We start from the raw sequence: 22919 nt of genomic DNA, 5'->3' as shown, positions 1-22919 counted from the left end.
CGCGAAGCCCAGACCTGAGAACCTGGAGGTGGGGCTATATAGCGTTTTTGCAGAGTTATTGTTTCCTTGTTTCGCTGCTCCCTAGTTCTAGGCAAGAGAGATGCCTGTTCACGAGAGTCATGATCTCGCTAATACTTAATTAAATACCTAGGCATCGGGTCATTGAAAGCGTCCCAATTTCGTTCTTTGTTATGCGCAGTAGACACTCTAGGGCTTGGAATCTGCGAATATGCCTGTCCCCTATCTCGCAGCCATTTCCCCAGCAGCGGTTCCACAACTACTCGGGTTTCTGGGCCCAGACGACCCTCTGTCGGTAAAAGGGGCAGTACTTCCCAGAACGGATCTCGCGCCTGAGGTGCGCGCAGTACACATAGACCTCCTCCTTGGTCCAACCCTGCAGGCTTGCCATGGCGAGCACGTAGCCTTCATAATCTTGTTCGAGCGCTGCTTGCGCGTACCGGCCAATCTCCCTTAGCCTTGCGTCCTTGGGCCAGCTTCCGATCGGCGCCTATATTTCCGCGTAAGCCGTTGCCCCTGGAAAGCGGTATCACCAGAGAAGTGGCACGGTGCGTACCTTGAAGTCCCAAGTGTTAATCTTGGTAAAGCCTGCCTTCTCGATCCCCTTCACCTGTAGGTTGTCATCGATGATCGAGAATGTCCGGTCAAGCTTTTTCCCGCCCTCGATAAAAAACTTGCCCCATTCATGTATGGCGAGGTTCTCCGTCTCCGGCACGTGGTCGCTCTCCATCCTAGGCGAGGCCTCGTAGCTCTCAATCCAGCCTCCAGGCTTACAGGCGCGGTATGCTTCTGCAAACAGGGCGTCCCAATTGTCAATGCTGCCAAAGAGTTGACGCATATGGACGTAGTCGAAGTGGTCTGAGGGGAGCGTCCACGGCTGTGTGCAGTCCTCGATTTCGCTATTTGAGGCAACCAAGACTGTAAGCTTTTCCTACCTAGGTAGGGTCTGGAATGGAGGCATTTCTTGCAACACATACAACTTCACGTTTGGCGGAACCCAACTAGGCTGGATTGGGGAAATGTCGGTGCCGATGACCTCGGCGCTGGGAAATTCATCCCCGAAATCGCTGAGGCATGTCAGTCTGGACCCCACACAGTAACAGGAGGGGAAGTTTACATGGCCCAAATGCCTGTAAACGCGAAGCTTGTTAGGTTCACGTTTTTGGGATGGCACCTAGAATATGGAATATGGGTATGGAATATGGGCCCTCCTACCTGTACCGGTACCAATATCGACGACTCTCTTCCATTGGGCTGAGTTAGCATGCTGACAGCCCTCTATCATTTGGAGATGGGCTAACCTCGATGTCCTTGTCCAGCGGTGCAAGGAACAGCTTTTCTTTGAGCGAAAGAAGAAGAAGGTGGTGACTGCTTGTTGTTAGTGAAGACGTCTTGCTTGTAGCAGATTTCTCCTTGCTTACTTGATGTCCATGGACTCGAGGTGCACATCGTCGTTGGGGGTCCTATGTATTTACTTTTCTCAGCAACGCCCATATAATATCGAAGGGTTCCGGCCATAGTGCAGGGTATGCACAGGGCAATTGCCATACCAATGCTGGGAGTTCCCGCTCTCCGAATGGTAAGTTCTCCCATTGATCGTCCTGTACTTCAGAATGCTGGAGGTGATGGATGCCGTAGAGCTGGCTTGGTCGTCGCCAAGGGCAGAGTCCCCATCCTCACCCGTGTCTCCCTCATCCACCGGGAGGTCCTAAGGTGCCTTATCAGCGGAGAACTTGGGTACGTTGCGCAGATAGCCAGGCCTGTGGCACGGACATACCGCAGCGTGAGCCCAGTGTTGGGCGGATAGCAACCCGGACGACGGCTCAGTCGCGGCCGGCTCGGTGGCTGGTGCGGAAGGCGCTGCCCCAGGAGACGCTGCTTTGGGAGACGCTGCTGCAGCGGGCGCTGGGGGGGAAGACGGCGCTACAGGGGAAGTTGGAGAGGTGAATGTGTCATCCTTTCCCGCTGCGGGGCTGTTCCCAATAGCCTTGTTCCCAGTCATGGTGACAAAGATGAGGCCAGAGTTTGATATTCAGTGTTGCTATGGGCAAGTGATTTGTTTTCGCTTCTATTCTTCCTATCGAAGCGGGATTGGTGCCCGAAGCTGCCTCTCGATTTCTTCGGTGACACTTCACGACCTTGAGGGTGGCAGATCAGCCCATGCATTCTGACTTGTCATTTCTCGGCCTCTTGGACCGCTGAACAGGGGTTGACAATATGGATTACCCACCTCATTGGTTAGTTCGAGCCTCCGACGTCTAGGCATGCATACAGATGCAATCCGTACGGATTACTCTGTCAAGAAATCCTCCCGCACGTCCTCCTGCAGCAGCTACGTACACGAAACCCCACGTACATACGCCTATGCAGTGACAGCGGCGTCCTTCTCCTCTGGATACTGCTGCGACAGGTATCTCAGGTCGCCGGTCAGGCCGATGTTGCCTACCGGATTGAGGCCTAGCCACTCCTTCATATCCGGGCCCAGGGTGTCCTGAATCTCCTTGGGCATTTTAGCGGTCCAGTTGACCTGCTGGCGCATGAAGGGGGCGGTGTAGTAACCGAATAGCAGGGCGCGGTCATTGTCTTCGGTGATGTTGGAGCCGCTGGTGTGCCAAACGCGGCCGTCCATGACGAGGATGTCGCCGGCCTCGGCCTCGAACGGGACTAGCAGCTTCGGCGCGTTGGCGGGCACGTCCTTGCGGTAGATATACTTGTTCGAGCCCGGGATGTACTGGGTCGCCCCGTTCTCCTTGTACACATCTGTCAGGCACCATATCACGTTGAGCGCCCACACGTCCCGCCACGGGTCCGGGAAGACAATGCTCTGGTCCGAGTGCAACGCCATGCTTTTGGACCCGGGGCGGGCAATGTTGGCCGTGAAGTTGGAGATCAGGAAGTTGTCGCCCAGCACCGACTTGACCATTTCGATTGCTGTTGGATTCGCGATCAGGTCGCGGAACGCCTTGTCCAACTCCAGTAGGTAGAAGACCCGGATGTTGCTCGCATTGGGGTCGAGGAATGGGAGGTATGTGTCCTCCCCGCGCTTCTCCGCCTCCTCCTTCGCCTTCCAGAGCCTGTCTAGCACGGTAGCTGCCTGGTCCGTGCTGAGGACCGACTTGACCTTGCACCACCCATGCTCTTTGAGGTGGGCTTTAGCGTCAGCGAGGTCGGCAGCCATGATATCATGTAGCCGGAGAATCGTTGAAGAATTTCAAGGTTTGTCAAAAGAAACTCTTTTTTTTAAAAAAACAAGGGGGATTTCTAGACCGGGGTGGCTGAATGAACTGGGCAAGAGAAAAATGCGCAAGCCGACGAACTCTCGCCAGATGGCCGATACCCTTCGATTGTAGTGGGAGACCGCGAGAGTGGCCGGTTATGTTCCGATGCCTGTGAGGATGTGATCCTATGCTGTTGTTGGACCTTGGCCGCGTTGGCAGTGGGCTCCAGACCCTGGAAGCAACAGCCCCCATTGCAACCCACCCCAGTCCTTCCTCGAGGCTGTGTGGGGTGCTGATAGACCCACCCTCCTATGCCGTAATGGCCTCAGAGGCAGTAAAACTTGTCCTCGAAATTCATGTCCCTCAAGGGCCGGGATCCTCTCCGGATTTGCTCTTATTTAGCGCCCGCCTCTAGTTCAATGATCAGCGGAGCGACTTCAACGGCATTGCAAGGGGGTTAAGAACCTTAGCCTAGTTCAAGGAGGCACAAAGCCGCACTCTACACCCTGGTCGCGACTTCATATTGAAGCCCGAACCAGTTACGATACCCACGAAGTTGCTTTATGCCAAAATCTTTGGCATTCCTGCGCCTATGCGGGGCGGCCCTCATGCCCCGAACCGAAGGATTTCCCCTCCCACCAGCACAGCAAGGATGTCGGGAAATTTACCCCTCCGGAAGCGGGCCGTCCAACGGGAGCTTCCATTCCCTTGGCTAGGGTAGGACGCAGCAGCAGCCGAGATTAGTCTAGACTGGCAGTGCCACTCTGCTTTGTCCTAAATCAGGCAGTTACAACCTCGAAGGCAAACATCAGCGACATAATTACTCGCGCAGTTGCACATGACCGGGGAATTATCTGTCCGCAATCCCGCTGCACAAGATGATAGAGGCTCACTCGTCTAATCGACCATGGACATATTCTCGTGGTTGTTCCAGCGGGCCCCTCATAAATCTGAAATATGCGACATCTGCCGACCACACTTTACAAACTCAGGGACATCGACACCCGAGACATCGATACCCAAGACATACGACAAAATCGATGCCAGAATTCTCGACGAAGCGCAGCAGGCCGCTTGTCATGGCTGTTGGATCGCCTGTTTCGCCATCTCACTGATCCAGTTGACGATGGAAACAAAACTAGACGCCCGCCAGGTGAAAGAGTTGTCGTTGCGCATGCAGTCTGACAAGGACGTGCCGGACGGAATGGGCAAGACGACGAGCAAGTTCTTCATGGGTGTCTTGCACTTAAATGGCCACAGGAGCCTCGACAGTGTCGAAATATTCAAGGTGTACCAGGCGGCCGAAGAGTCTAAAGTCTGGTTTGAAGGCTTATTCAACCCGGCGAAGCCTTATGACTTGCCGACGCCGTTGTACTTGGAAAGGGCCGCTGACCGCCAGCCGATATCCGGGAAGACGGGATCCGATAAGGCATTTGAGACAGCCATGCAGTGGCTTGAAAATTGCCTTCGCACACACGCCAAGTGCGGAGACGATATAGCGCCGCCCCAGCTCCCCACAAGAGTCATTGACGTCGGGATGGACGGTCCGGTGAGGCTTGTCGAGCCCGGCTCCAAGAGAGCGCCGTACGTCTGTCTGAGCCATCGCTGGCCAACACATACCAAGATCCTCCGCTGCCTGCAGGAGAACATCGAGGCTCTCAAGGAGCACATCCAAAAGGAAGCGCTTTCCCAAAACTTCCAAGAGGCCATCTCCTTCGTGCGGCGAGTCTCGGCCTGGTACAACCGGATGCATCCCGATCGCGAGCCGCTGCGCTACCTTTGGATCGACAGCCTGTGTATCATACAGGACAGCGAGGAAGACTGGGAAAGGGAAAGTGCCAGGATGTGCGCCATCTACGAAAACGCGACACTGACAGTCGCCTCGGCATCCGGCGGCGAGGGATGCTTCTCGGAGGCCGAACGTGTCTACCAGGGCTTCAAGGTGACGAACCCTGCACGACCTAACCCAACGCTGTATCTGCGGAAGGAGCTGCCCCATTACGAACAGCCGCTGGAACTCTTCACCCGTGGCTGGGTCCTTCAGGAGAGGCTGCTATCGCGGAGGCTGCTTACCTTCGCACCGCAAGAGCTGATCTGGGAGTGTCTTGAGGTCGTGGACTGCGAGTGTACGGTTCTTGCGGAGGGGCAGAAGGCGTCCAGTGAGCCTGATGCTGCTGCCGTCAACGTGTGCGGCCCTGCGGACGAACCCGAGGAAGCACAATATGACGTATTCTCGCAATACAGGAACCCGGCCATGTACAAGAAGAACAACCCCAACTCCCACGTTATCTCGTCACCCGTCAAAATCGCGCATCAAACTTCGCTACAAGGCCGAGGAAGACATCGGGAGGCAAATTTGAGATACTGGTGGAGACGGCTGGTGGTCATGTACTCCCAGCTGCACCTTACAGTAAACTCGGATATCTTCCCCGCATTGTCCGGGCTCGCGTCCCAGTTCGGACAGGCCACAGGCCAAACGGACGGGGATTACGTCGCAGGATGTTGGAAGTCGTCTCTCCTCGAAGACCTGTTGTGGATCGTCGACCCCTCGGAGAAGAAGAAGGAAGGAGAACAGCCAGTAGACTACAGACAAAAGACGTGGCGAGCTCCATCGTGGTCGTGGGCGTCTGTCTCTAGCCAGGTTCTGTATCGACAGCACGACCCGTCGTGGCCCGAGGCTTTGGTAGAGACTTACGCGCACATTATTTCTACGAAGATGGTGACGGCAGGGGCCAACCCCCTCGGAAGACTTGTTTCTGCGTCGCTTCATGTAAGGGGACCTATTCTAGTAGGAAATCCCAACGATTTCGACAAAGATTTAGGCGTCGAGGTTGAATACAGCGGTGACACAGCAGCACGGCTGACCGATCTCGACGGTCTGCAAGCGTTTCTCTTGATGGCGAAGTACAGGGATTATGATCTCGAGCATTCTGACACGGAGTCGACGGATTGGTGCTTTCTCCATTTGGATCAGGCGGACTCAGCCGAGTTTCGGTACCGGAGATTGGGATTGTTGATACTGTCGAGCGAACAACCAGTCGCGACACAAAAGGTGCCCAATCTTGCGGATGAAAGAATGCACTCATGTTTCAAGACACGTAAAATCCAGGATATAGAACTGCTTTAGAGCCGAATGCTATCACTGCTACCTGACATTTGGAACGGTGGAGGTTACACGTGTCTACAGTGTCATCACTTGACATTCTGCCAAACTACAGCAGGACAGCCCGGCTCATTCCAAATCGGCAAACGCTTGGGGCACAGAGTGACGATCCAAATATAAGCCTGTATGGACAAAACAGGGTCAAATTTGTATCAAAGGTCTGTCCTGCCTCATCGTCTTAGTATCGTTACTGATTCAATGCAAGGTCACCGGTGTGGCCCTGAGAACGCCGCCTGATTACTACCGGTTGGGTTGGTCGCCGGCACCGGCGCTGGCACCATAATCATGTGGCGAAATCGCGGCAATCAAGGGGGGAGGACCACTTGCGCGATAGGGAGGGCGTGGAAGGGGTCGGGGAGGCCGGGGTGTTCTTTAGCAAGGCCTTGTACCACAGGATTGATGGATGGGAGGGTGATACGTTGGCGCGGCGGCGTGTGGATCGATGGGGTGGCAGTTGCGGTTGGGGGGAGGTCGCAACTGGAGACGAGGCCGGCTGGGGCGGCGTGTGGGGAGTCGAAGGCGGTTGACCCCGGGTCGATGCTAGCCAGCCATGTGTCGACGTGAGCTTGTAGCGCTGTGGTTCCTGGGCTGGGCATGCTTCGGATGATATCTGCCCATGTAGTCGGCACGATAGCCTGTAATGAGTGGGCTAGGTAGTGGGTGGTGTCGCGATGAGGTTCGGTAGCGTTGAGCAGTGATTCGATGGCTATGCGACGATGCATTGGTTCTGCGAATGCTGATGGCATATTCGATTGGTCTTCTTTTTCCATTGACTTGGGCTGCTGAAGAAATACACTCACGACTCTTGGGACAGCATTCGCGCCATTCTTTGCCGTGTCCCACTTTACCACGCTTTCTGGAGAGTCGACTTATCCTTTGGCAATGGGATCTGGAACGGCGAGTGGGATAGGGGAATCACCCCTCATGCGCCGATGCCGAAATTTGACATGCTGCTTGTTCCAATCGACTCGTGGATCACTGAATACTCCCATGGTCAACTTTAGTGCAGTGAATGTGCCAAACAGTTCCAGAGTGTCGGGCACATGGTTTGGCATTATCAAGAGTGTCACAGTCATGTTCCACAGTCTCATCAAGATGGCAATCCCAATCCCAACCAAAATAGCATCAATGCTGAACATTGGAGCAAAATCCCCAACTGCGATCAGACTAGATGTGGTGCAACATTTAGGGAAAACAGGTAGAGAAGCCTTACAAATGCACCGTTTGCGGGAAGGCATCTAGGCATTCAAGTAATCTCAAGGTTCATGAGCAGATTCACAGATAGGAGGATGTCATATATTTGTAGCATGTCCTAGCTTGCTCAACTCCCTGGGCTGTCTAAAACCTACCCAATATGTCCATGACTCCCCTGTCTTTGCATTGTATCTAACCAAGGCAGGGTTCCAAGGTTTTACAGCATAGGTAAGCCTTTTGGTAAAGGATATGCCCATCTCTTGACTTTAACCTACTCGGCCAAAAAATCCCAGAATAGTATGCCAATCTGACTCGCTGCGATCGGAAGGACCGATTTGATTGGTGTATGCAACGGGTATCCAGTCAACTGGGCCAACGCTGGAGTTTCCACGGTCGCCCTCGAAGCACGCCTCACGACACAAGAGACGATGGCTGCGGCAAACAGCAAGAAACATGCCAACGCTATCGCAGCCCTTGAGACTGAGTCTGCCACCCTTAGGGAGCTTGTCAACCTTGTGGCAGACAAGGCTAACGATACGTCAAAGGAATCAGGCGCTGCGCAGACGGCGACGACCATCGCAGCTAAGGCAGAAGCAAGTGGTAGCGCCCAAGAGCAACCACACGCGCCGGACGCCCGGCAACGCCGACGACGTATAACAGCTAGCAAAAAGAGCAAGCAATAAGAGTATAATGTTAGCAAGCTATATATCAGTTACGTTAGGCGGATTGAGATAAAGCACGCTTAAACTTGCGAAAATATAGAAGTTAATTTACCATCTAAACTAATTGTATGCTTTGTTAGTTTTGGGATCAGATATCGAATTACTGCTTCTACAGCCTCCTCTGGCCAAGGTGCGCGCCATTTACAACCACTCCATAATGGCTCGGCCTAGCCACCCCAACCTTGGATCTTTTGTGGGAGACACTCGCACGAAATGGAATAAATACCGTATTGCCATAAGCTGAGGGCATTCCAGACGCCAAAATCAACAATTGTCTTGTAACTCGTGGTTATTCCTGGACAACCAGTCTCCCAATTTCGACATTATTGTACAGGCTTGGGGAAAATATATCTTCTCTTATTCCTTTGCGTTCTCTTGTTCTTTTGCCCCCGTTGAAGACCCTTTGCCTAGATACCTATAAGGTTCGTGTCATTGAAGAAGGGGCAAACGGCCGGGCCAGCATCGCGGCTGACTCCACCTTCCTCTGCCTGCCAGATTTCAGTGCGGAGCTTCCTTTTCTACGCAGTACCCATCTATTCAGCCGTGAATTCCAAGCATCCACAGCGAACGGGATAGGTTAGGCGCCGGGCTGAACCTGGGTCTGGGCCGCTTGGCTGCATTGCATGATGTCACTCTTATCTATTGGCTGCTCAGCCGCATCGCAATTGTCTCATCGCGGGGCACATTCTCCCTTCAGGCAGATTGCCCCGCCTCAGACTCCTCGCAGGTTGTCGTTCTGGTTCTGAACAGCATATATCTTGTCCGTAGCGACCTACCATCTTCGAAGCCGCCGCCATGAAGCTCGCCGTCTTCAGCGCCAAGCCCTACGACAGACGCTACCTCGAGGGCGTCAATTCGTCCCGCAGCAGCTCCGTCCCGGTCCAGCTTATCTTCCACGAATTCTCCCTGTCCGTCGACACCGTCGCGCTGGCTCGCGGCGCCGACGCCGTGTGCGTCTTTGTCAACGACACGCTCGACACCCCCGTCCTCGAGTCCCTTCATGGCCTGGGCGTACGCGCCGTCCTCCTCCGGTGCGCGGGCTACAACAACGTCAACCTCGCGGTGGCCGAGCGGCTGGGCTTCTTCGTCGCCAACGTGCCCTCGTACTCGCCCGAGGCCGTCGCCGAGTTCGCCATCGCCCTGATCCAGACGCTCAACCGCAACACCCACCGCGCCTACAACCGCGTCCGCGAGGGCAACTTCAGCCTCGTCGGCCTGCTGGGGCGGACGCTGCACGGCAAGACGGTGGGCATCGTCGGCACCGGTAGGATCGGGCTCGCCCTGGCCCGGATCCTCAAGGGCTTCGGGTGCCACGTGCTGGCGCACGACCCCTTCCCGACGGACGCCTTCGCCGCCTACGGCGAGTACGTGCCCCTCAACGACCTCCTCGCGCGCAGCGACTTCGTCAGCCTGCACTGCCCGCTGACGGAGTCGACGCGGCACATCGTCAACGCCGACTCGCTGGGCAGGATGAAGCCCGGGGCGATGCTGGTCAACACGTCGCGCGGCGGCCTCATCCAGACCAAGGCGGTGCTGGCGGCGCTCAAGGGCGGGCGGCTCGGCGGGCTGGCGCTGGACGTGTACGAGGGCGAGGGCGCGCTCTTCTACAACGACCACTCGGGCGACATCATCGACGACGACGACCTCATGCGCCTGACCACCTTCCACAACGTCCTCGTCTGCGGCCACCAGGCCTTCTTCACCGAGGAGGCCCTCGCCGAGATCGCAGAGTCCACCCTCCGCAACCTCGACGACTTCGTCGCGGGCGTGCCGGGCAGGAACTCGCTCGTCCGTGACGGCCATCTGATCATCCGTAGGGACTCCCTCCCTGTCCGCATCTGAGGCGCGTTTGGGCCCCCCGCGCGGACCCGGGGACCTGCTGTGGTTTCCAGCTACGCGTATCTTGTTCGGGTCCTATCCGGTCCGTTGATGGGATCCCCCGTTCATCCGCCCGTGAGCTATAGAACCTGCGAGAGGTCTGAAAAATGGAAAGAGTAGAGTGGGCTATAGACATGTTTTGGTTCTCCGGTATCGTAAAGTATAGACGGTGTCGTTTTCGTTGGTCGGTTTCGTCTGAATGGTGGAACGGCCCTGCAACAAGCAGTGGTCAAAGGTAAAACGGTTCACCGCTGCGAGTACTCATTAGAAGCGACGGATAGGAGTCATTGGACCCTTTTGAGGTTAGGTTGCTATTCGACTTGTTGGCAGGCTAAGCCTCCTCTTTGAAATGTTTCTTGCTTTGCTGTCTACTAAGTATGGAGAAATCGATCTGAGACCCATAACGCCGACCTTAACAATCCGCCCCGAAGCCGGACTCCCGGGGATCGAACCCACCGTCCTTTCATGACTCTGCCTTGTAAGCTGCCAATGGAGTTCTAATATAAGGAATACATTGCGGAAAACCATGGACAAACCCCCTTCCGTACTCTCTTAAACCACCCCCTCGCCAACAAATCACGCCCGTCCCAAGATATTCCTCTGCTGCCTCCTCGCCGCCGACTGCACATACCCAGCGCCATCGACGCCAGGGGAAGCCGGCGCCCGCGGCTCGTACGGGCTACCGCCGCCTCCGCCACCCGCGTAGTACTGCTCCGCGCTGTACGGCGGCCGGCTCTCGGGCCGGACCTTGTCGGGCCGTGGGGGCGGCGGCGGCGGCGCCTGCTGGGGCGGGTTCGGGTTCGGGTTCAGGGAGGCGGCGGCGACTGCCTGCTGCTGCTGCTGTTGCTGTTCTGCCAGGCGGGGTGGTGGTGCCGGCTCGTTCCTGGGCGGCGCGTGGTGGGCGGCGGTCATGAATTCCGTGCCGTGGATGCCGTTGGCGACGACGGGGTCGGCGGCGGCTCGGGGTGCGGGGGCGGGCGGGGCGTTGTCTTCGCGGGAGCGTCGGGATGCTCGGCGCCTGATGGAGGGTGTTGGGGGTTGCTTGGAAATGCTCGGGGGCCGTTCGTGGGGCCTCGGTTGGCCTTCCTCGTCTGAGGTGTCTTCGAAATCGTCGCGGGTTTCGTCGGCGTACTGGAAAGACAAATGGTATGAGTACGAACTTCTGACTCTCACCGGGACGGGATAGCTTACCATTCTTAGTTCCTTGCGCATGGCAAGGTTGGCGCAGATATCCTTGGCCTCTTCGATCGCCTTCTTCTGCGTCTTTAGGACCAGTCGTCGGTCTCTCGTCTCCTTGTTCTCCGCAGCGATCGCTTCGACGGTCTGGTTGCTCATGCCGAGGATTTCGACAGAGTTGAAGATGCTGTACATGCCCTGGAGCAGGTGGCGCTCGGCGACCTGAGTGATGATGTTGCGGATAAAGTTCTTGGCCGAGAGCTGGATCATCGAACATGGGTCAGCCTTCTGATAAAAAGAGGATTGGGAGGGACGTAGGGGGTGTCATGGCTTACCTCGTAATAAATGAGCATCTTCTCCAGCACCTCTTGCGCCTCGGAAAAGGTAGCCCCGTCCGTTGACGCGTCGACCTGCCATTTCCTCAGACGCTCCTCGTATTCCGGGTCGTAAGGCTGCACCTCCAGGTTCATGTCCTCGGTCAACAGGTCGAGCTCGCGCTGTGCCCTGTCCATGAGTGCCTTCATCTGCGGGTCCAGGAACTGCCGTCGCAGCGGCTCGTGCATCCGCCTCGGCCAGGCGTAGTCAATGAGCTCGCTCAGGAACTCGTTGCAGACGACGCCGAGGTTGTCCTTGTGCTCCTGGGCAAGCTGCGGCCAGTACTCGGAGTAGCTCTGGAAGAGCATGTAGACCGCCCTCGGCTTCGGATCCATGGGGAATTCGGAACCGCGGATCTGTCGCAGGAGCATCTCCACCTCCTGCCGAGCGTAGTCATGCTTCCCCGAGACCCGCCCATCCTGTGCCTGCGGGTCTGGGGTGGAGAAGTCGAACTTGCGGCCTTGGGCTCGAATCCGGGAGGCGAAGCGGTCGTTCTCTTCTGTAGCCCGGGCGCGGAGGTTCTGAGATGGCGTACCTCTGGGGTCTGCCGTGACCCGGAAGAAGGTCTTTCTCGGGGGGTTCTTGTAGAAGCCGTAGACGGCCGGGATGACGAGTTCCTTAGAAGCCGAGAAGAGCTCGACAAGGTCGATTCTCATCTCCTCTGGCGTATCTCTGCCGGTACCAAGCGACTTGAGCTCGGCCTCGCAACCGTCCAGGGCCGTCTGGATCTGCTTCCTCAACGTCTTGACATGTCTCCCGATATGCCTTTGGAGTTGTGTACTGAGCTTCTGCTTCAAGGCTGCGGCGCCGCAAATGGAATCCGGCAACTGGCTCCATTTTCCTTGGTCGAAGAAACGCCTCTCAGCCAGCCGGCGCTCTTCGGCACCTGGCCATGGTTGACCTGGCTCCCGAGGCCCCGGGTTGAGCAGAACATACCAGCCTAGGCGGAAAAGGTTCCTCCTGTCTTTGTTGCTGACGAGCTCAATGAATTTGTCCTCAAGGCCGATTGACTCTGTCAGGTCTGGCTTTGTGAGCACGCCAATGGTCCTCGACCCGTCGGGATCGAAATGGCGGGCCTTCGTCAAGATCGGAGCCTGGACGTAGTCGGAGTTGCCGCCCACCACGGCGAGGATAATGGTCCGGGAGCTCTTCATGTACCGGTCAGAGAGCTCCTCGATGGTCTTGATGTCTTCCAGAGACTGGTCGTTATTCGCATTCCTGACCAGGCCGGGAAGGTCCACGAGTGTGAGCAGGGGCATGTCGGGGCCACGCTTCTCTACCACGAGGATGTCGCGGGCGGCAAAACGGCCGGGGATTTCCTTGGGCGCAATCAGATCCACGGCTGTCCTCATCAATGTCTCGAAGGACATGGTAGAATCGACCGTGCCGCCGAACTGCCTGAGTTTCTCCTGGTCCCTGAAGTTCCGAGTCTTGTCCGGAATGATGGAGACATCGAGCCTCGTCTCGGGGGACCGGCGGAGGCGGATTTCGGTCGCAAACCTCGTGCACGCCCCTGCATCACGGGGAAACGGCGTGCCCGTGATCGCTTCGAGGACGGAGCTCTTTCCCGCGGACTGGTCGCCGGCAACGACGATCTGGGGGAGCTTGACATTGTCCAACTGTGCAAACTGCAGCTTGTCGATGAGATCCAGCAAGCCCACCTGCTCGTTGGCAAGTTCCTGGGCGTCGAGCGCCGACTCTAGAGAGTGCGACATCCTGACTTCGCTTCCGAGATGCACGTCGGCGATGGGAGTGTACGATGTACTGTTGATCAAATGGGCAGATGCAACGACAGGGAACAATAAATTGGCAAATGGAATAGAAAAAGGGCACTTGCTGCAGAGCCATCTTATATTGGGTAGGCTCGCAGGCTTGCGTTGCCACCTAGAGGGTGCCGCGTCACAGGCGGATCCATATGGTGGTGCGCAGGAGGCAGCCGCCCAGAACTTAAACTAGAAAAGTTCAGTCGGTCGCCGAGGCACGGTTTCAGCCGGCAATTGCATTGGCTACGGCCAAGGACGACTGTCAATCCCATCATTGGGAGGAGATGTGGTCTACTTTGCATGGCAGGAGGGCCAGGCTCTTGGGCGTCGGCCTGCGCCATAGCTGCGCCCCTACTCGAGGAAGTCGCCCAGTGGTAGCACAGGGGGCGACACGAGTGGACAATTAGCCATGGTGTAGCGCGTGTTAGGTCTTGCGACTTGGAATGGAAGTTGGAACTGATGACGACGCGGGACGCGTTGAGGTGGCGGGGAAGACTCAAGGGTCCGTGCATTTTGTCACGGCAAGAACTGAGTGGAGCGCATTTCTCCAAGGTGGAAGACGCCGACGCAAGATGAGGCTACTGAGATCAGGGTTAAAGACTGATGTCGGCATGGTATGGCGGCTACAGGAACGGGAGCTATCGCCCGGGATTGTACTAATTAGTATAGATATTCCTTCGAAAAGCTTCTGGATATGTTTGAAGGACGATTTCGTTTCCTCTGATGTCATTTCATGATGCGCTTAGAACCTGAGGCTTTGATTGGACATATCCGTCCAGGCAAATTGCGGGAGCCATATGTGGCGCAGCAGGGTGGCTGGAACCGGTTATGTCACCACACCAGCAGTTCGATGATCGCTTAAGATGGCCTTGCGGGATTCAAGGTGGTGAAGAGAGCAAAGCACAGCGGCCCTGAAAGTTGCAGCTTCATGCCTGCAGCGAATCACCGCGACCATGGATGCCTTTCGAGCTCCAGAGAATAAGACGCGCTGCAGCGGCGATGAATACGTCCAGCCCGGCTCTACCGACACTACCGTCCAGCTCGTTATCTCCTTGACCTTGGGAATCTCGGCCTTCCTCGCCTTCTGCGTAAGCTTCCCTTTGCAGTCGAAACTGGCACTTGGGATGTGCTTAGGATGCTGACTCCTTTGAACTGCTGTACAGACTCTTCGCCCACGATGGAAAAGCCTCTACACAGCGAGAAAACGGCGTCTCGAGTCGGCCTCGCTCCTCCCCGTCCTTCCCGACAGCTTCCTTGGCTGGATCCCGGCGCTGTACAGGATAACGGAGCAACAAGTCCTCGCATCCGCTGGCTTGGATGCGTTCGTCTTCCTGTCCTTCTTCAAGATGTCCATGCGCCTGTTCGCCACCCTCTTCGTCTTCGCGACCGTTGTCCTCGAGCCCATAAATCAACGCTTCCTGCATCCCCCCACCGACGACCCGCACAAATCATACCTTTCGACCATATGGCGTAGCCCCCAGACAGGGCTATTTCATGATGCAGGTCTCTCGCAGTGGACCTTGGAGGATGATGATCCGGAGGATGGAGATCCCGACAACAGCTTCGCCCCGGGCATGGGGTACCTATGGGCGTACCTCGTGTTCACGTACTTCTTCACCCTGCTCACCATGTACTTCATGAATAAGGAGACATTAAAGATCGTCCGGGTGCGGCAGGACTATCTCGGGACTCAGTCAACGGTCACCGATCGCACGTTCCAGCTGTCGGGCATCCCAAAGGATCTCCGGACGGAGGAGAAGATCAAGGATCTGGTGGAGAGGCTTGAGATCGGCCGGGTTGAGAGCATAACGCTCTGCAAAAACTGGGGTCAGCTCGACGGACTCATGCAGCAACGAGAGGCGATATTGCGCAAGCTTGAGGAGACATGGAGTGTCTACCTCGCGCAAAAGCCGGTCCATTCCAGTGGGGCCGACACTCCGGGGGGCGCCGATGACGTCGATGGCGTCGACGCCGGCATCGACACACCTGGTCCGGATGGACCAGGTGGTGTCGCGGATGAGGAGTCCGGTGAAAACCGCCGCTTACTCGCTGGTCCGCCCACAGGCCGGCTCGGCGAGAGACAACGTCCGCAGACGCGCCTCTGGTACGGCTTTCTGGGTTTGCAGAATCGGCGGACAGACGCCCTCGACTACTACGACGAGAAGCTCCGGAGGCTTGACGAGACAATCCATGCGGCCAGGAAGAGTACCTACGACCCCGCCGACCTCGCTTTCGTGACCATGGATTCGATGGCGGCCTGCCAGATGGCGATTCAGGCCCTCATCGACCCCCACCCCGGCCAGCTTTTGACGAAACCTGCTCCCGCACCTTCAGATGTTGTTTGGGGCAATACCTACATCTCGAGATTCAAGCGCCGAGTTCAATCATGGGGCATCACCGTCTTCGTCGCAGTCCTTTCAGTGGTCTGGTTGATCCCCGTCGCCTTTCTCGCCTCGATCCTCAGCATCTGTACGATTGAAGAGGTCTTCCCGGATTTCGCCGAGTCTCTCAAGCGCCATGAAGTTACCAAAGCTCTAGTGCAGACCGGTCTTCCGACTGCGGTTGTCTCTCTCTTGGGGGTTGCGGTGCCTTATCTCTACGACTACCTCTCGTACCAGCAGGGGATGCGATCTCGTGGCGACATCTCGCTCTCCGTCATCAGCAAGGTCTTCTTCTTCACCTTCTTCAACATCTTCCTCGTCTTCACCGTCTTCGGCACGGCTACCGGCATTCTTCCTTTCTTGCGAGAGGGTCTTCGGGACACGACCACCATTGCCTCCACTCTCGCCACCAAGATACAGAACCTGAGTGTCTTCTATCTCAACTTCATCATGCTCCAGGGCTTGGGTCTATTCCCCTTCCGCCTGCTCGAGTTCGGCAGCGTTGCCATGTATCCGATCTACCGGATGGGCGCCAAGACACGTCGAGACTTTGCCGAAATGGTGGAGCCGCCAGTCTTCAACTACGCCTTCTATCTCCCCACAGCATTGCTGGTGTTCATCCTATGTCTAGTGTACAGTGCCATGCCCGGGGGTTTCCTGGTGTTGCTGCTCGGCTTCGTCTATTTCGTGCTCGGGCACTTCACCTACAAGTATCAGCTCCTGTATGCCATGGAACAGCCGCAACACGCAACGGGCGGCGCGTGGCGCATCATCTGCTACCGGATCGTCCTCGGGCTGGTCGTCTTCCAGCTGACGATGTCGGGGGTCCTGGCGCTGAGGAAGGCGTTCATCGAGGCGTCGCTGGTGGTTCCGCTCTTGATCGGGACGCTGTGGTACGGGTACTATTTCAGGGACCGCTTCGAGCCGCTGACGAGGTTCATCTCGCTGCGGAGCATCAAGAGGGGTGGTGATCCCGGGGCCAATGCCATTCTCGACGAGGACTTTGGAGGAGCTGGCGGCCAGGAGCGAGAGCAGCTGGTGAGGGTTAGTACCATCGATGAGGACCGCGAGAGGGGCTCGAGGTTCGTGAATCCAAGCCTCGTCACACCGTGAGTATACCCCCATATGTCCACCGTTCCCCCGAGATATCATGTCTGACCAGATGCTAGACTGGAGCGACCGTGGATCTATGAAGACCCACCCCCTCTGGTAAATTCCGAATATGAGGATGCAGAAGGTGATGTGGGGAATAGCAATGGCAGTGGGAGTGGAGATCCGGAGCGACCAGATAATTCTAGAAACACAGGCACCGCGAGTAGCACGTCCAGCTCGTTCAGTCTCGGTGATACCCATATTTGGAGGGAGCCCGGAGGAAATACTGGGCAGGTATGAACATAGGTTTGCGGAAATACTGGGCAGGTATGAACATAAGTTTGCGGTAGTGCGGCTTACGGCTTAATGTAATTATCCCTTATCCCTATAACCAATCCAGCGTTTCTGATATGGAAAGACCTTTGTCGTCTTGCGACCTGGGACGTGGCCGATTCATGCATGGTCAATGCCCCAAGTATGAGGTATTGATATTCACAATGGCTGCAGTACAATGGCATCCTTCTTGGATCACATCTCACGACGTCGTCTTTATGTACCTATTTGAAGTACTCTCTTTAATTACTTGGCTTTGTGGACTACCTAGTATATGTCCAGCCTAAAGATCACTATATTGTTAAGCACAAACTAGGTGTTTAGAGGGCAAACAAGATACTCGATGAGAATGCTATGTGTAGGTACAAAGAGATAACTATGCGCAAAGAGCAAACTATGTATATGAAAGCACAATATGCGTAAGGAGAGAAGACTATTATTCGTGAGGAGAGAAGTCTATTATGCGTATGAAGAGAAGACTATGCGTGAAGAGAAGGCTATGCGTAAAGAGAAGACTATGCATGAGCGAACTTGCCTTGTGAAGAGCGAATTCGCACAGCTAAAATGTTTCAAAGCAAGCGATCTCTTGAGGCGAACCACTCTGTGAGAGTAACTGTGAGAGCAAACCTACTTATTGACGAGGTAAACTTTCCTTTTGAGATTGAGCCATACATCTAGAATGCAAGCCTTCTTCTGGGATAAGCAGACGCAGTTTGTGAAGAACAAATAACCCCCTATAGCAACAACCTTCTCCTGTAAGACAACTATCCCTGTAGAGGAAGCCATATTGGAAAAGGGAATCCACATTGTAAAGAGTGAACTTGTACTTGGATAGCAAAATGTCTTCCGAGGAGTGAACTACTTGTCTCGGCATTTCAAAGCCGAATCACCTCGTAAAGAGCGAGTCAGCTCGTGGAAATCCAACCATGTCGTGAAGAGAAAACTAGGTGCTTCTTTTCTCGAAAGAAAACAAACCCATCCAGAACCTTCTCTCTACCACCTTTGACCTCCCACCTCTCCCACAACTTGCTTTCCCATTTCCCAACTGGTTCCATATCACCATCTTCATCATACCAGGGGGGTTTAAGGATCTCCTCCATCTTCAGTGCCTATTCCCGATTGCTCTCTCTCCATCGCTACGTTTGCTTGAGCTAGATCGAAAGAACATCATGGGCGACCAGGTGGGTAACCACAAGGTGAGAAGCAAACTTCCAGTCCCATATTTCCCAAATTTTGCTGCCCACAAGCCCTCATCAGGTCTCCTCTGGCTCCTCTCTCCCCCTTTTCTCTCCCTTTTCTCCTGCTTCCCATTTTCTCATCTCTTCTTGTGGGCCTAATCTGATTTCGTCGTTGTCCTTCTAGAAACGTCCTCCCTTCTCGAACATGGCCTATTGCACCAACGAGATCGTTCATCATGAGCAGGACCAGGCCATGGCGGTCGACTTCCACGAGCCTGCGTCCACTAACGAGAGCGCTGTGTACGTAAAGAACGAGCCTCTTGCTTTGGGTCCCAACATGGCCGCCATACCCATCAAGAAACCAGATGATATGACGGTTACGCCTACCCATAAGAACGTGCGTACTCCCCGTGGGCCGCAGTCCAGCATGGGAGCAGCGACTCCCACTCAGAAGGAGTTCATCGACATGGATGTCACGCCTACCCAGAAGAATATGCAGGCGCCTCCCGTTCAGTGGTCCAGCAGCCTGGAAGTTACGCCTACCCAAAAGAACATGCGTGCCCTTCAAGTCCAGGACTCTATCACGGGAGTATCTACTCCTACGAGGTCCAGCAACATGATGTCTACGCCTACTAAGCAGATGATGACTGCCCCGTCGCACAGAATGCAATACACTATGGCACCATCCACACCTATCAAGAAGGAGCCGGGTGGCATGATGCCTAGTACTGCCATGAAGGAAATGGCTCCCTCTGTCATCGAAGACCATAAGATTGCAACTGCAGGTCCCTCGCAGAGACGCAACAGCATCGTGCCTTCCCTCACCATGCAGAACATGCCTCCCCCGTCACTCAGGATGCAGTACACCATGCCAGCATCGACATCTGCCAACAAAGGGACCAACACCATGGTGCCTAAGCGTACCCAGCCGAACATGCCTGCCACTTCCGTCAAGCAGCCGATCATTCGAACGGCAACTCCTACCCAGCAAGGTGACAGCAGCATCGCGCCCATTCTGGACATGTTTCCCCCTGTTTTGCACGAGTATAACATGGCAAATGCAACTACCCAGAATGGGCGCTGGGGGCCCACGCTTGCGCCTGCTCTGCAAACCATGGCTCCCTCTGTTTTTCATGGGTATAACATGGCAGCTGTAGCTTCCCAGCAGGCTCATAACCAGTTTGCTCCTGTTGGCCAGCCGTCTGCCATGGCCACCGCACCCACCCAGCAGGGGTACACTGGCATGACGCCCACACCCAACATGGAGACCATCAACCCCGCGCTTCTCCAAGGGTATAACATGGTACATGCAGCTCCGGAACAGGGGCTGAACATCTTTCCCGCTGGTGTCCAGGGGTACACCACCTCGCTCGCCCAGTACGGCCATACAAAGGCGAGGACACCCACCCTTACCTTTGACCAGGCAGTGGCGCGTGCAACCGCTAACTTTGACCGTATGATGCAGCCGACGTCTACCAAGTCGTTGCATGCCAAGGACTACGACACGGATGTCGACACGGCGGTCCGTCTGTATTGCGATTTGGTGACCAGGCGCAATGACACCGCTACTAATCCAACCCCTCGTATCACCGGCGTCATCACTGCCGTCAAGACGTCGCTGTTGGACATGGTCAAGCTCTATGAGTACATGGAGCGCACCTTTGGAGGCGATACTTGGCGGTTCGAGGTAAGCAGATCTAACCCTCTCCCCCCACCACATTGACGTGAGATATATTGTTTTGACTGACCGATTTCCCCCGTGTTTTGCAGTACGATACAACCAGAAAGTATTACGATATCATCGCCCCGCGCCACCTTACAATTGAGGAGATGATGCGAATGTTGAAGGAGGAAGAGATGTCCAAGCTCATTGGATACCGCCATAAGTAAGGGGTGAGCATATGAGGGCCGTCTTAAGGTGGATTGCTCCTGGGTTTGCCTACTGGAGCATCCCTCCTACGTCTTCTATTGATATTAGCCTTTTCCTGAAGCAGGGCCTAATTTGATAGCTTGCTATCGATAATTACAGGCTGTATTGGGACAAGCTGGGTGAGCAGTGGTTAGGATAAAAGGCAATAGTTGAACGGTTCCTTCACACACCCTGGGTCCTGCATCTTGGGGCACATTCCAATGCTCAGACTGGGTGAAAATGATGCCTCCTCACTGTAAAATCGTACTTTCGCGGTGAGAAGGGAGGTAACTATTGGTTGCCGCGCAAGATGTTCGCCTAAGCGTACGCCATTGGACTGGCATTGCCACAAAACTTAGGTACCTAATTGTGGTAGCTTAGGTACCATGGAAGGTAGGTTCCATGACATCGAGCAAGATGTTCAAACCCCAAGCCGCTTATGGAATTGAATTGCTTCGCTGGAACTTTAATTACCGCATGGCTTGGTGTCGTCGGCCGCCGGAAATACACTGCAGCCGGTGGTGACTCGGGTCGGGTCTAATCTATCCCTAAATACTGCATCTCCAATTTTCCATTCTTTGCATTCTAAAGCTAACATTCCCAACACCCGACGGCGCGGATTCGAATGACATCGACAGGACCGCCTCCGGCGGCTCTGTCCAGCCTCTTGACGGTCATCATCACCACGTCGCCGACGCCGTCTGCGCCGTCGACCGATCTCCTCTCATCGGTACTGCTCTCGTTCCGGCAGCACTGCCCCGGCCTGGTCTGCTGCCGCGTCATCGTCGTCTTCGACACGTATGACCGGATCGAGGCCAAGGCGCGATTGAAGAGGGGCACCGTGACGGCCGAGGGAGCCAGAAACTTTGCCTTGTACAGGGACAACGTCAAGGAGCTCATCCTAGAGGAGTACCGGCCAGACCGAGACCCGGACCAGGCCCTCACCCAGGACGACGGAGTAGCCGAGTACGGCCTGAGCGGCGACTGGAACAACGTTTCCCTGAAGATATCGCACACCCACGACAAATGGGTGACCTTCATCGAGCCAACCCAGCGCCTCGGCTTCGGCCTAGCCGTCCGCTCCGCCCTCCGGCTCACCTCGACCCCCTACGTCTGGATCCACCAGCACGACTGGACCCTGATCTCGGACATTCCCCTCCAGGCGATGCTGCAGGTGATGCAGGCCTCCTCCTCGGAAGCCGCCTCGGCCGCCGCCCCCGCACCACCACCACCACCCGTAAAGTACATCTGCCTCCCCTCGGTGCGCATGGCCTCGTACGCCGTGTCGCCGCACGTGACGTACTTCCCCGAGCTGCGCCGCCTGACGGCGTCTCTGCGGCGCGACTTCTTCGCGGCGTCCGGCAGCAGCGCCGAGGAGGGCACGACGACGACGACGATACCGCTGACGCCGCTGTTCTTCTGGCACGACAAGCCGCACGTCGCGTCGGTGGGCCACTACCTGGAGCGCGTGTTCCCGTCGCGCCTGGCCATGCCGAGGGGCGCGTTCATCGAGGACACGGTCGGGCACCGCGCGAGGGGCCAGATGAAGGGCGGGGTGTGGGCGAGGTGGGCTTGCTGGCTGTATTACCCCGACGAGGGGCGGAGGCTGTGCTTGAGGCATCTTAATGGTCGGATGTGGAGGAGTGCGGAGTATAACTTGCAGAAGAGGCTGCTGCAGCAGGCGAAGGGGAAGGAGGGAGGGGTTGAGGCGGATGAGGTCGATGAGGCCGATGAGGGCTGAGAATTGCTGAGCTGACCTGTCTCGGGACGGGGGTCTAGTCGTCAGATATGCCGGAGGGAGAGGGGGCTGCTTCTTAACCAGTGCCATACTGTTTGAAATGGCTGGGTTTGTTGGAGATGAAGCTCACGACCCGACATAGGATGCCATCAATAGACATAGAGGCCGCTGCCGTTAACCCCTGGCTTGGTATATGCGGGCGGCGGCAGTAGTATGTCGGTGGCATGAAGGCTCGGTGTTTTCGTCTCCGCGGTACCGCCCCGGTCGTGGCACCGCGGCGGGCTCCCGAGTGCAGTCCTGCTCCTTAGAGCTCCGTGTCAGGCAACTGCGAGGATGCAAGCGGTCGGACACGCTGCACTTTGCGCCATGAAGTTGGAAGCCTGCAGGGTTAGAGTTGAGGTGTGGATGGACGTCTCCTTGGAATCCATACTACGAGAATGGGGAATGGGGGTAGGCTTGTCGTCGCTATCGATGTGGGCAGGAATTGCCAAGAATGGAATTTGATACATCTTGCATCTACAACTGCGCCGCTGCGATGCCGAAATGACACCACTTCATGCTTGCTTGCTTGCTTGCTTGCTTGGTAGGTAGGTAGGTAGGTATGAAGATTCGACGGGGTCAATTCTATTTTAGGATCGAAGAAAGACATTCCAAATCCTGTTATCTACCCCATGCTCCCTAGGGAGGGTCTAGGCGGTTGGCCCCTGGAAAGGCAAGTCGAGACGCATCCCGCGGGCTCTCTGCCCTGCACGTGTGGTCGTTCCATGTTGTTCGACTCGGG

General features: G+C 56.0%; 8 protein-coding genes across 8 annotated transcripts; 5 read left to right on the top strand and 3 right to left on the bottom strand.

The window, feature by feature from the left end:
* Positions 1–210: 210 nt before the first annotated feature.
* Positions 211–2154, bottom strand: QBC33DRAFT_312476 (S-adenosyl-L-methionine-dependent methyltransferase). Its single transcript, XM_060423503.1, has 9 exons — positions 1796–2154; positions 1569–1726; positions 1440–1481; positions 1320–1386; positions 1234–1261; positions 1136–1148; positions 996–1085; positions 575–917; positions 211–508 (listed from the first exon to the last, which is right to left on the bottom strand). Exons 1-9 carry the CDS (start codon positions 2018–2020, stop codon positions 278–280), a joined length of 1197 nt encoding a protein of 398 aa, XP_060286342.1. The 5' UTR covers positions 2021–2154; the 3' UTR covers positions 211–277.
* On the bottom strand, positions 1985–3309 carry QBC33DRAFT_312498 (phytanoyl dioxygenase family protein). The gene is made up of 2 exons (XM_060423504.1): positions 2249–3309; positions 1985–2156 (listed from the first exon to the last, which is right to left on the bottom strand). The coding sequence occupies exon 1, from the start codon at positions 3194–3196 to the stop codon at positions 2381–2383; it is 816 nt and encodes a 271-aa protein (XP_060286341.1). The 5' UTR covers positions 3197–3309; the 3' UTR covers positions 1985–2156; positions 2249–2380.
* A 336-nt stretch (positions 3310–3645) lies between these two features.
* Positions 3646–6738, top strand: QBC33DRAFT_530194 (heterokaryon incompatibility protein-domain-containing protein). The gene is made up of 2 exons (XM_060427209.1): positions 3646–6557; positions 6605–6738. Exon 1 carries the CDS (start codon positions 4144–4146, stop codon positions 6361–6363), a length of 2220 nt encoding a protein of 739 aa, XP_060286340.1. The 5' UTR covers positions 3646–4143; the 3' UTR covers positions 6364–6557; positions 6605–6738.
* A 2372-nt stretch (positions 6739–9110) lies between these two features.
* On the top strand, positions 9111–10157 carry QBC33DRAFT_576553 (uncharacterized protein; the record flags this gene model as incomplete). The annotated part of the gene is made up of 1 exon (XM_060430916.1): positions 9111–10157. One exon carries the CDS (start codon positions 9111–9113, stop codon positions 10155–10157), a length of 1047 nt encoding a protein of 348 aa, XP_060286339.1.
* Positions 10158–10443: 286 nt separating this feature from the next.
* QBC33DRAFT_312414 (P-loop containing nucleoside triphosphate hydrolase protein) lies at positions 10444–13959 on the bottom strand. Its single transcript, XM_060423502.1, has 3 exons — positions 11705–13959; positions 11385–11630; positions 10444–11324 (listed from the first exon to the last, which is right to left on the bottom strand). The coding sequence occupies exons 1-3, from the start codon at positions 13457–13459 to the stop codon at positions 10770–10772; spliced, it is 2556 nt and encodes an 851-aa protein (XP_060286338.1). The 5' UTR covers positions 13460–13959; the 3' UTR covers positions 10444–10769.
* A 501-nt stretch (positions 13960–14460) lies between these two features.
* On the top strand, positions 14461–17195 carry QBC33DRAFT_603213 (DUF221-domain-containing protein; the record flags this gene model as incomplete). The annotated part of the gene is made up of 2 exons (XM_060432179.1): positions 14461–14595; positions 14671–17195. The coding sequence occupies 2 exons, from the start codon at positions 14461–14463 to the stop codon at positions 16999–17001; spliced, it is 2466 nt and encodes an 821-aa protein (XP_060286337.1). The 3' UTR covers positions 17002–17195.
* A 1501-nt stretch (positions 17196–18696) lies between these two features.
* Positions 18697–20381, top strand: QBC33DRAFT_556543 (uncharacterized protein; the record flags this gene model as incomplete). The annotated part of the gene is made up of 2 exons (XM_060429735.1): positions 18697–20178; positions 20262–20381. The coding sequence occupies 2 exons, from the start codon at positions 18697–18699 to the stop codon at positions 20379–20381; spliced, it is 1602 nt and encodes a 533-aa protein (XP_060286336.1).
* Positions 20382–20812: 431 nt separating this feature from the next.
* On the top strand, positions 20813–22298 carry QBC33DRAFT_312403 (uncharacterized protein). Its single transcript, XM_060423501.1, has one exon. The coding sequence runs from the start codon at positions 21026–21028 to the stop codon at positions 22139–22141; it is 1116 nt and encodes a 371-aa protein (XP_060286335.1). The 5' UTR covers positions 20813–21025; the 3' UTR covers positions 22142–22298.
* The last annotated feature ends 621 nt before the right edge of the window (positions 22299–22919 follow it).

The sequence above is a fragment of the Phialemonium atrogriseum genome (assembly GCF_030411735.1).
Source record: "Phialemonium atrogriseum strain 8032-3 unplaced genomic scaffold QBC33scaffold_5, whole genome shotgun sequence".
Taxonomy (NCBI): Eukaryota; Fungi; Ascomycota; class Sordariomycetes; order Cephalothecales; family Cephalothecaceae; genus Phialemonium; species Phialemonium atrogriseum.
The sequence above is the reverse complement of the archived record's forward strand: the minus strand, read 5'-3'. Positions and strand labels throughout refer to the sequence as shown.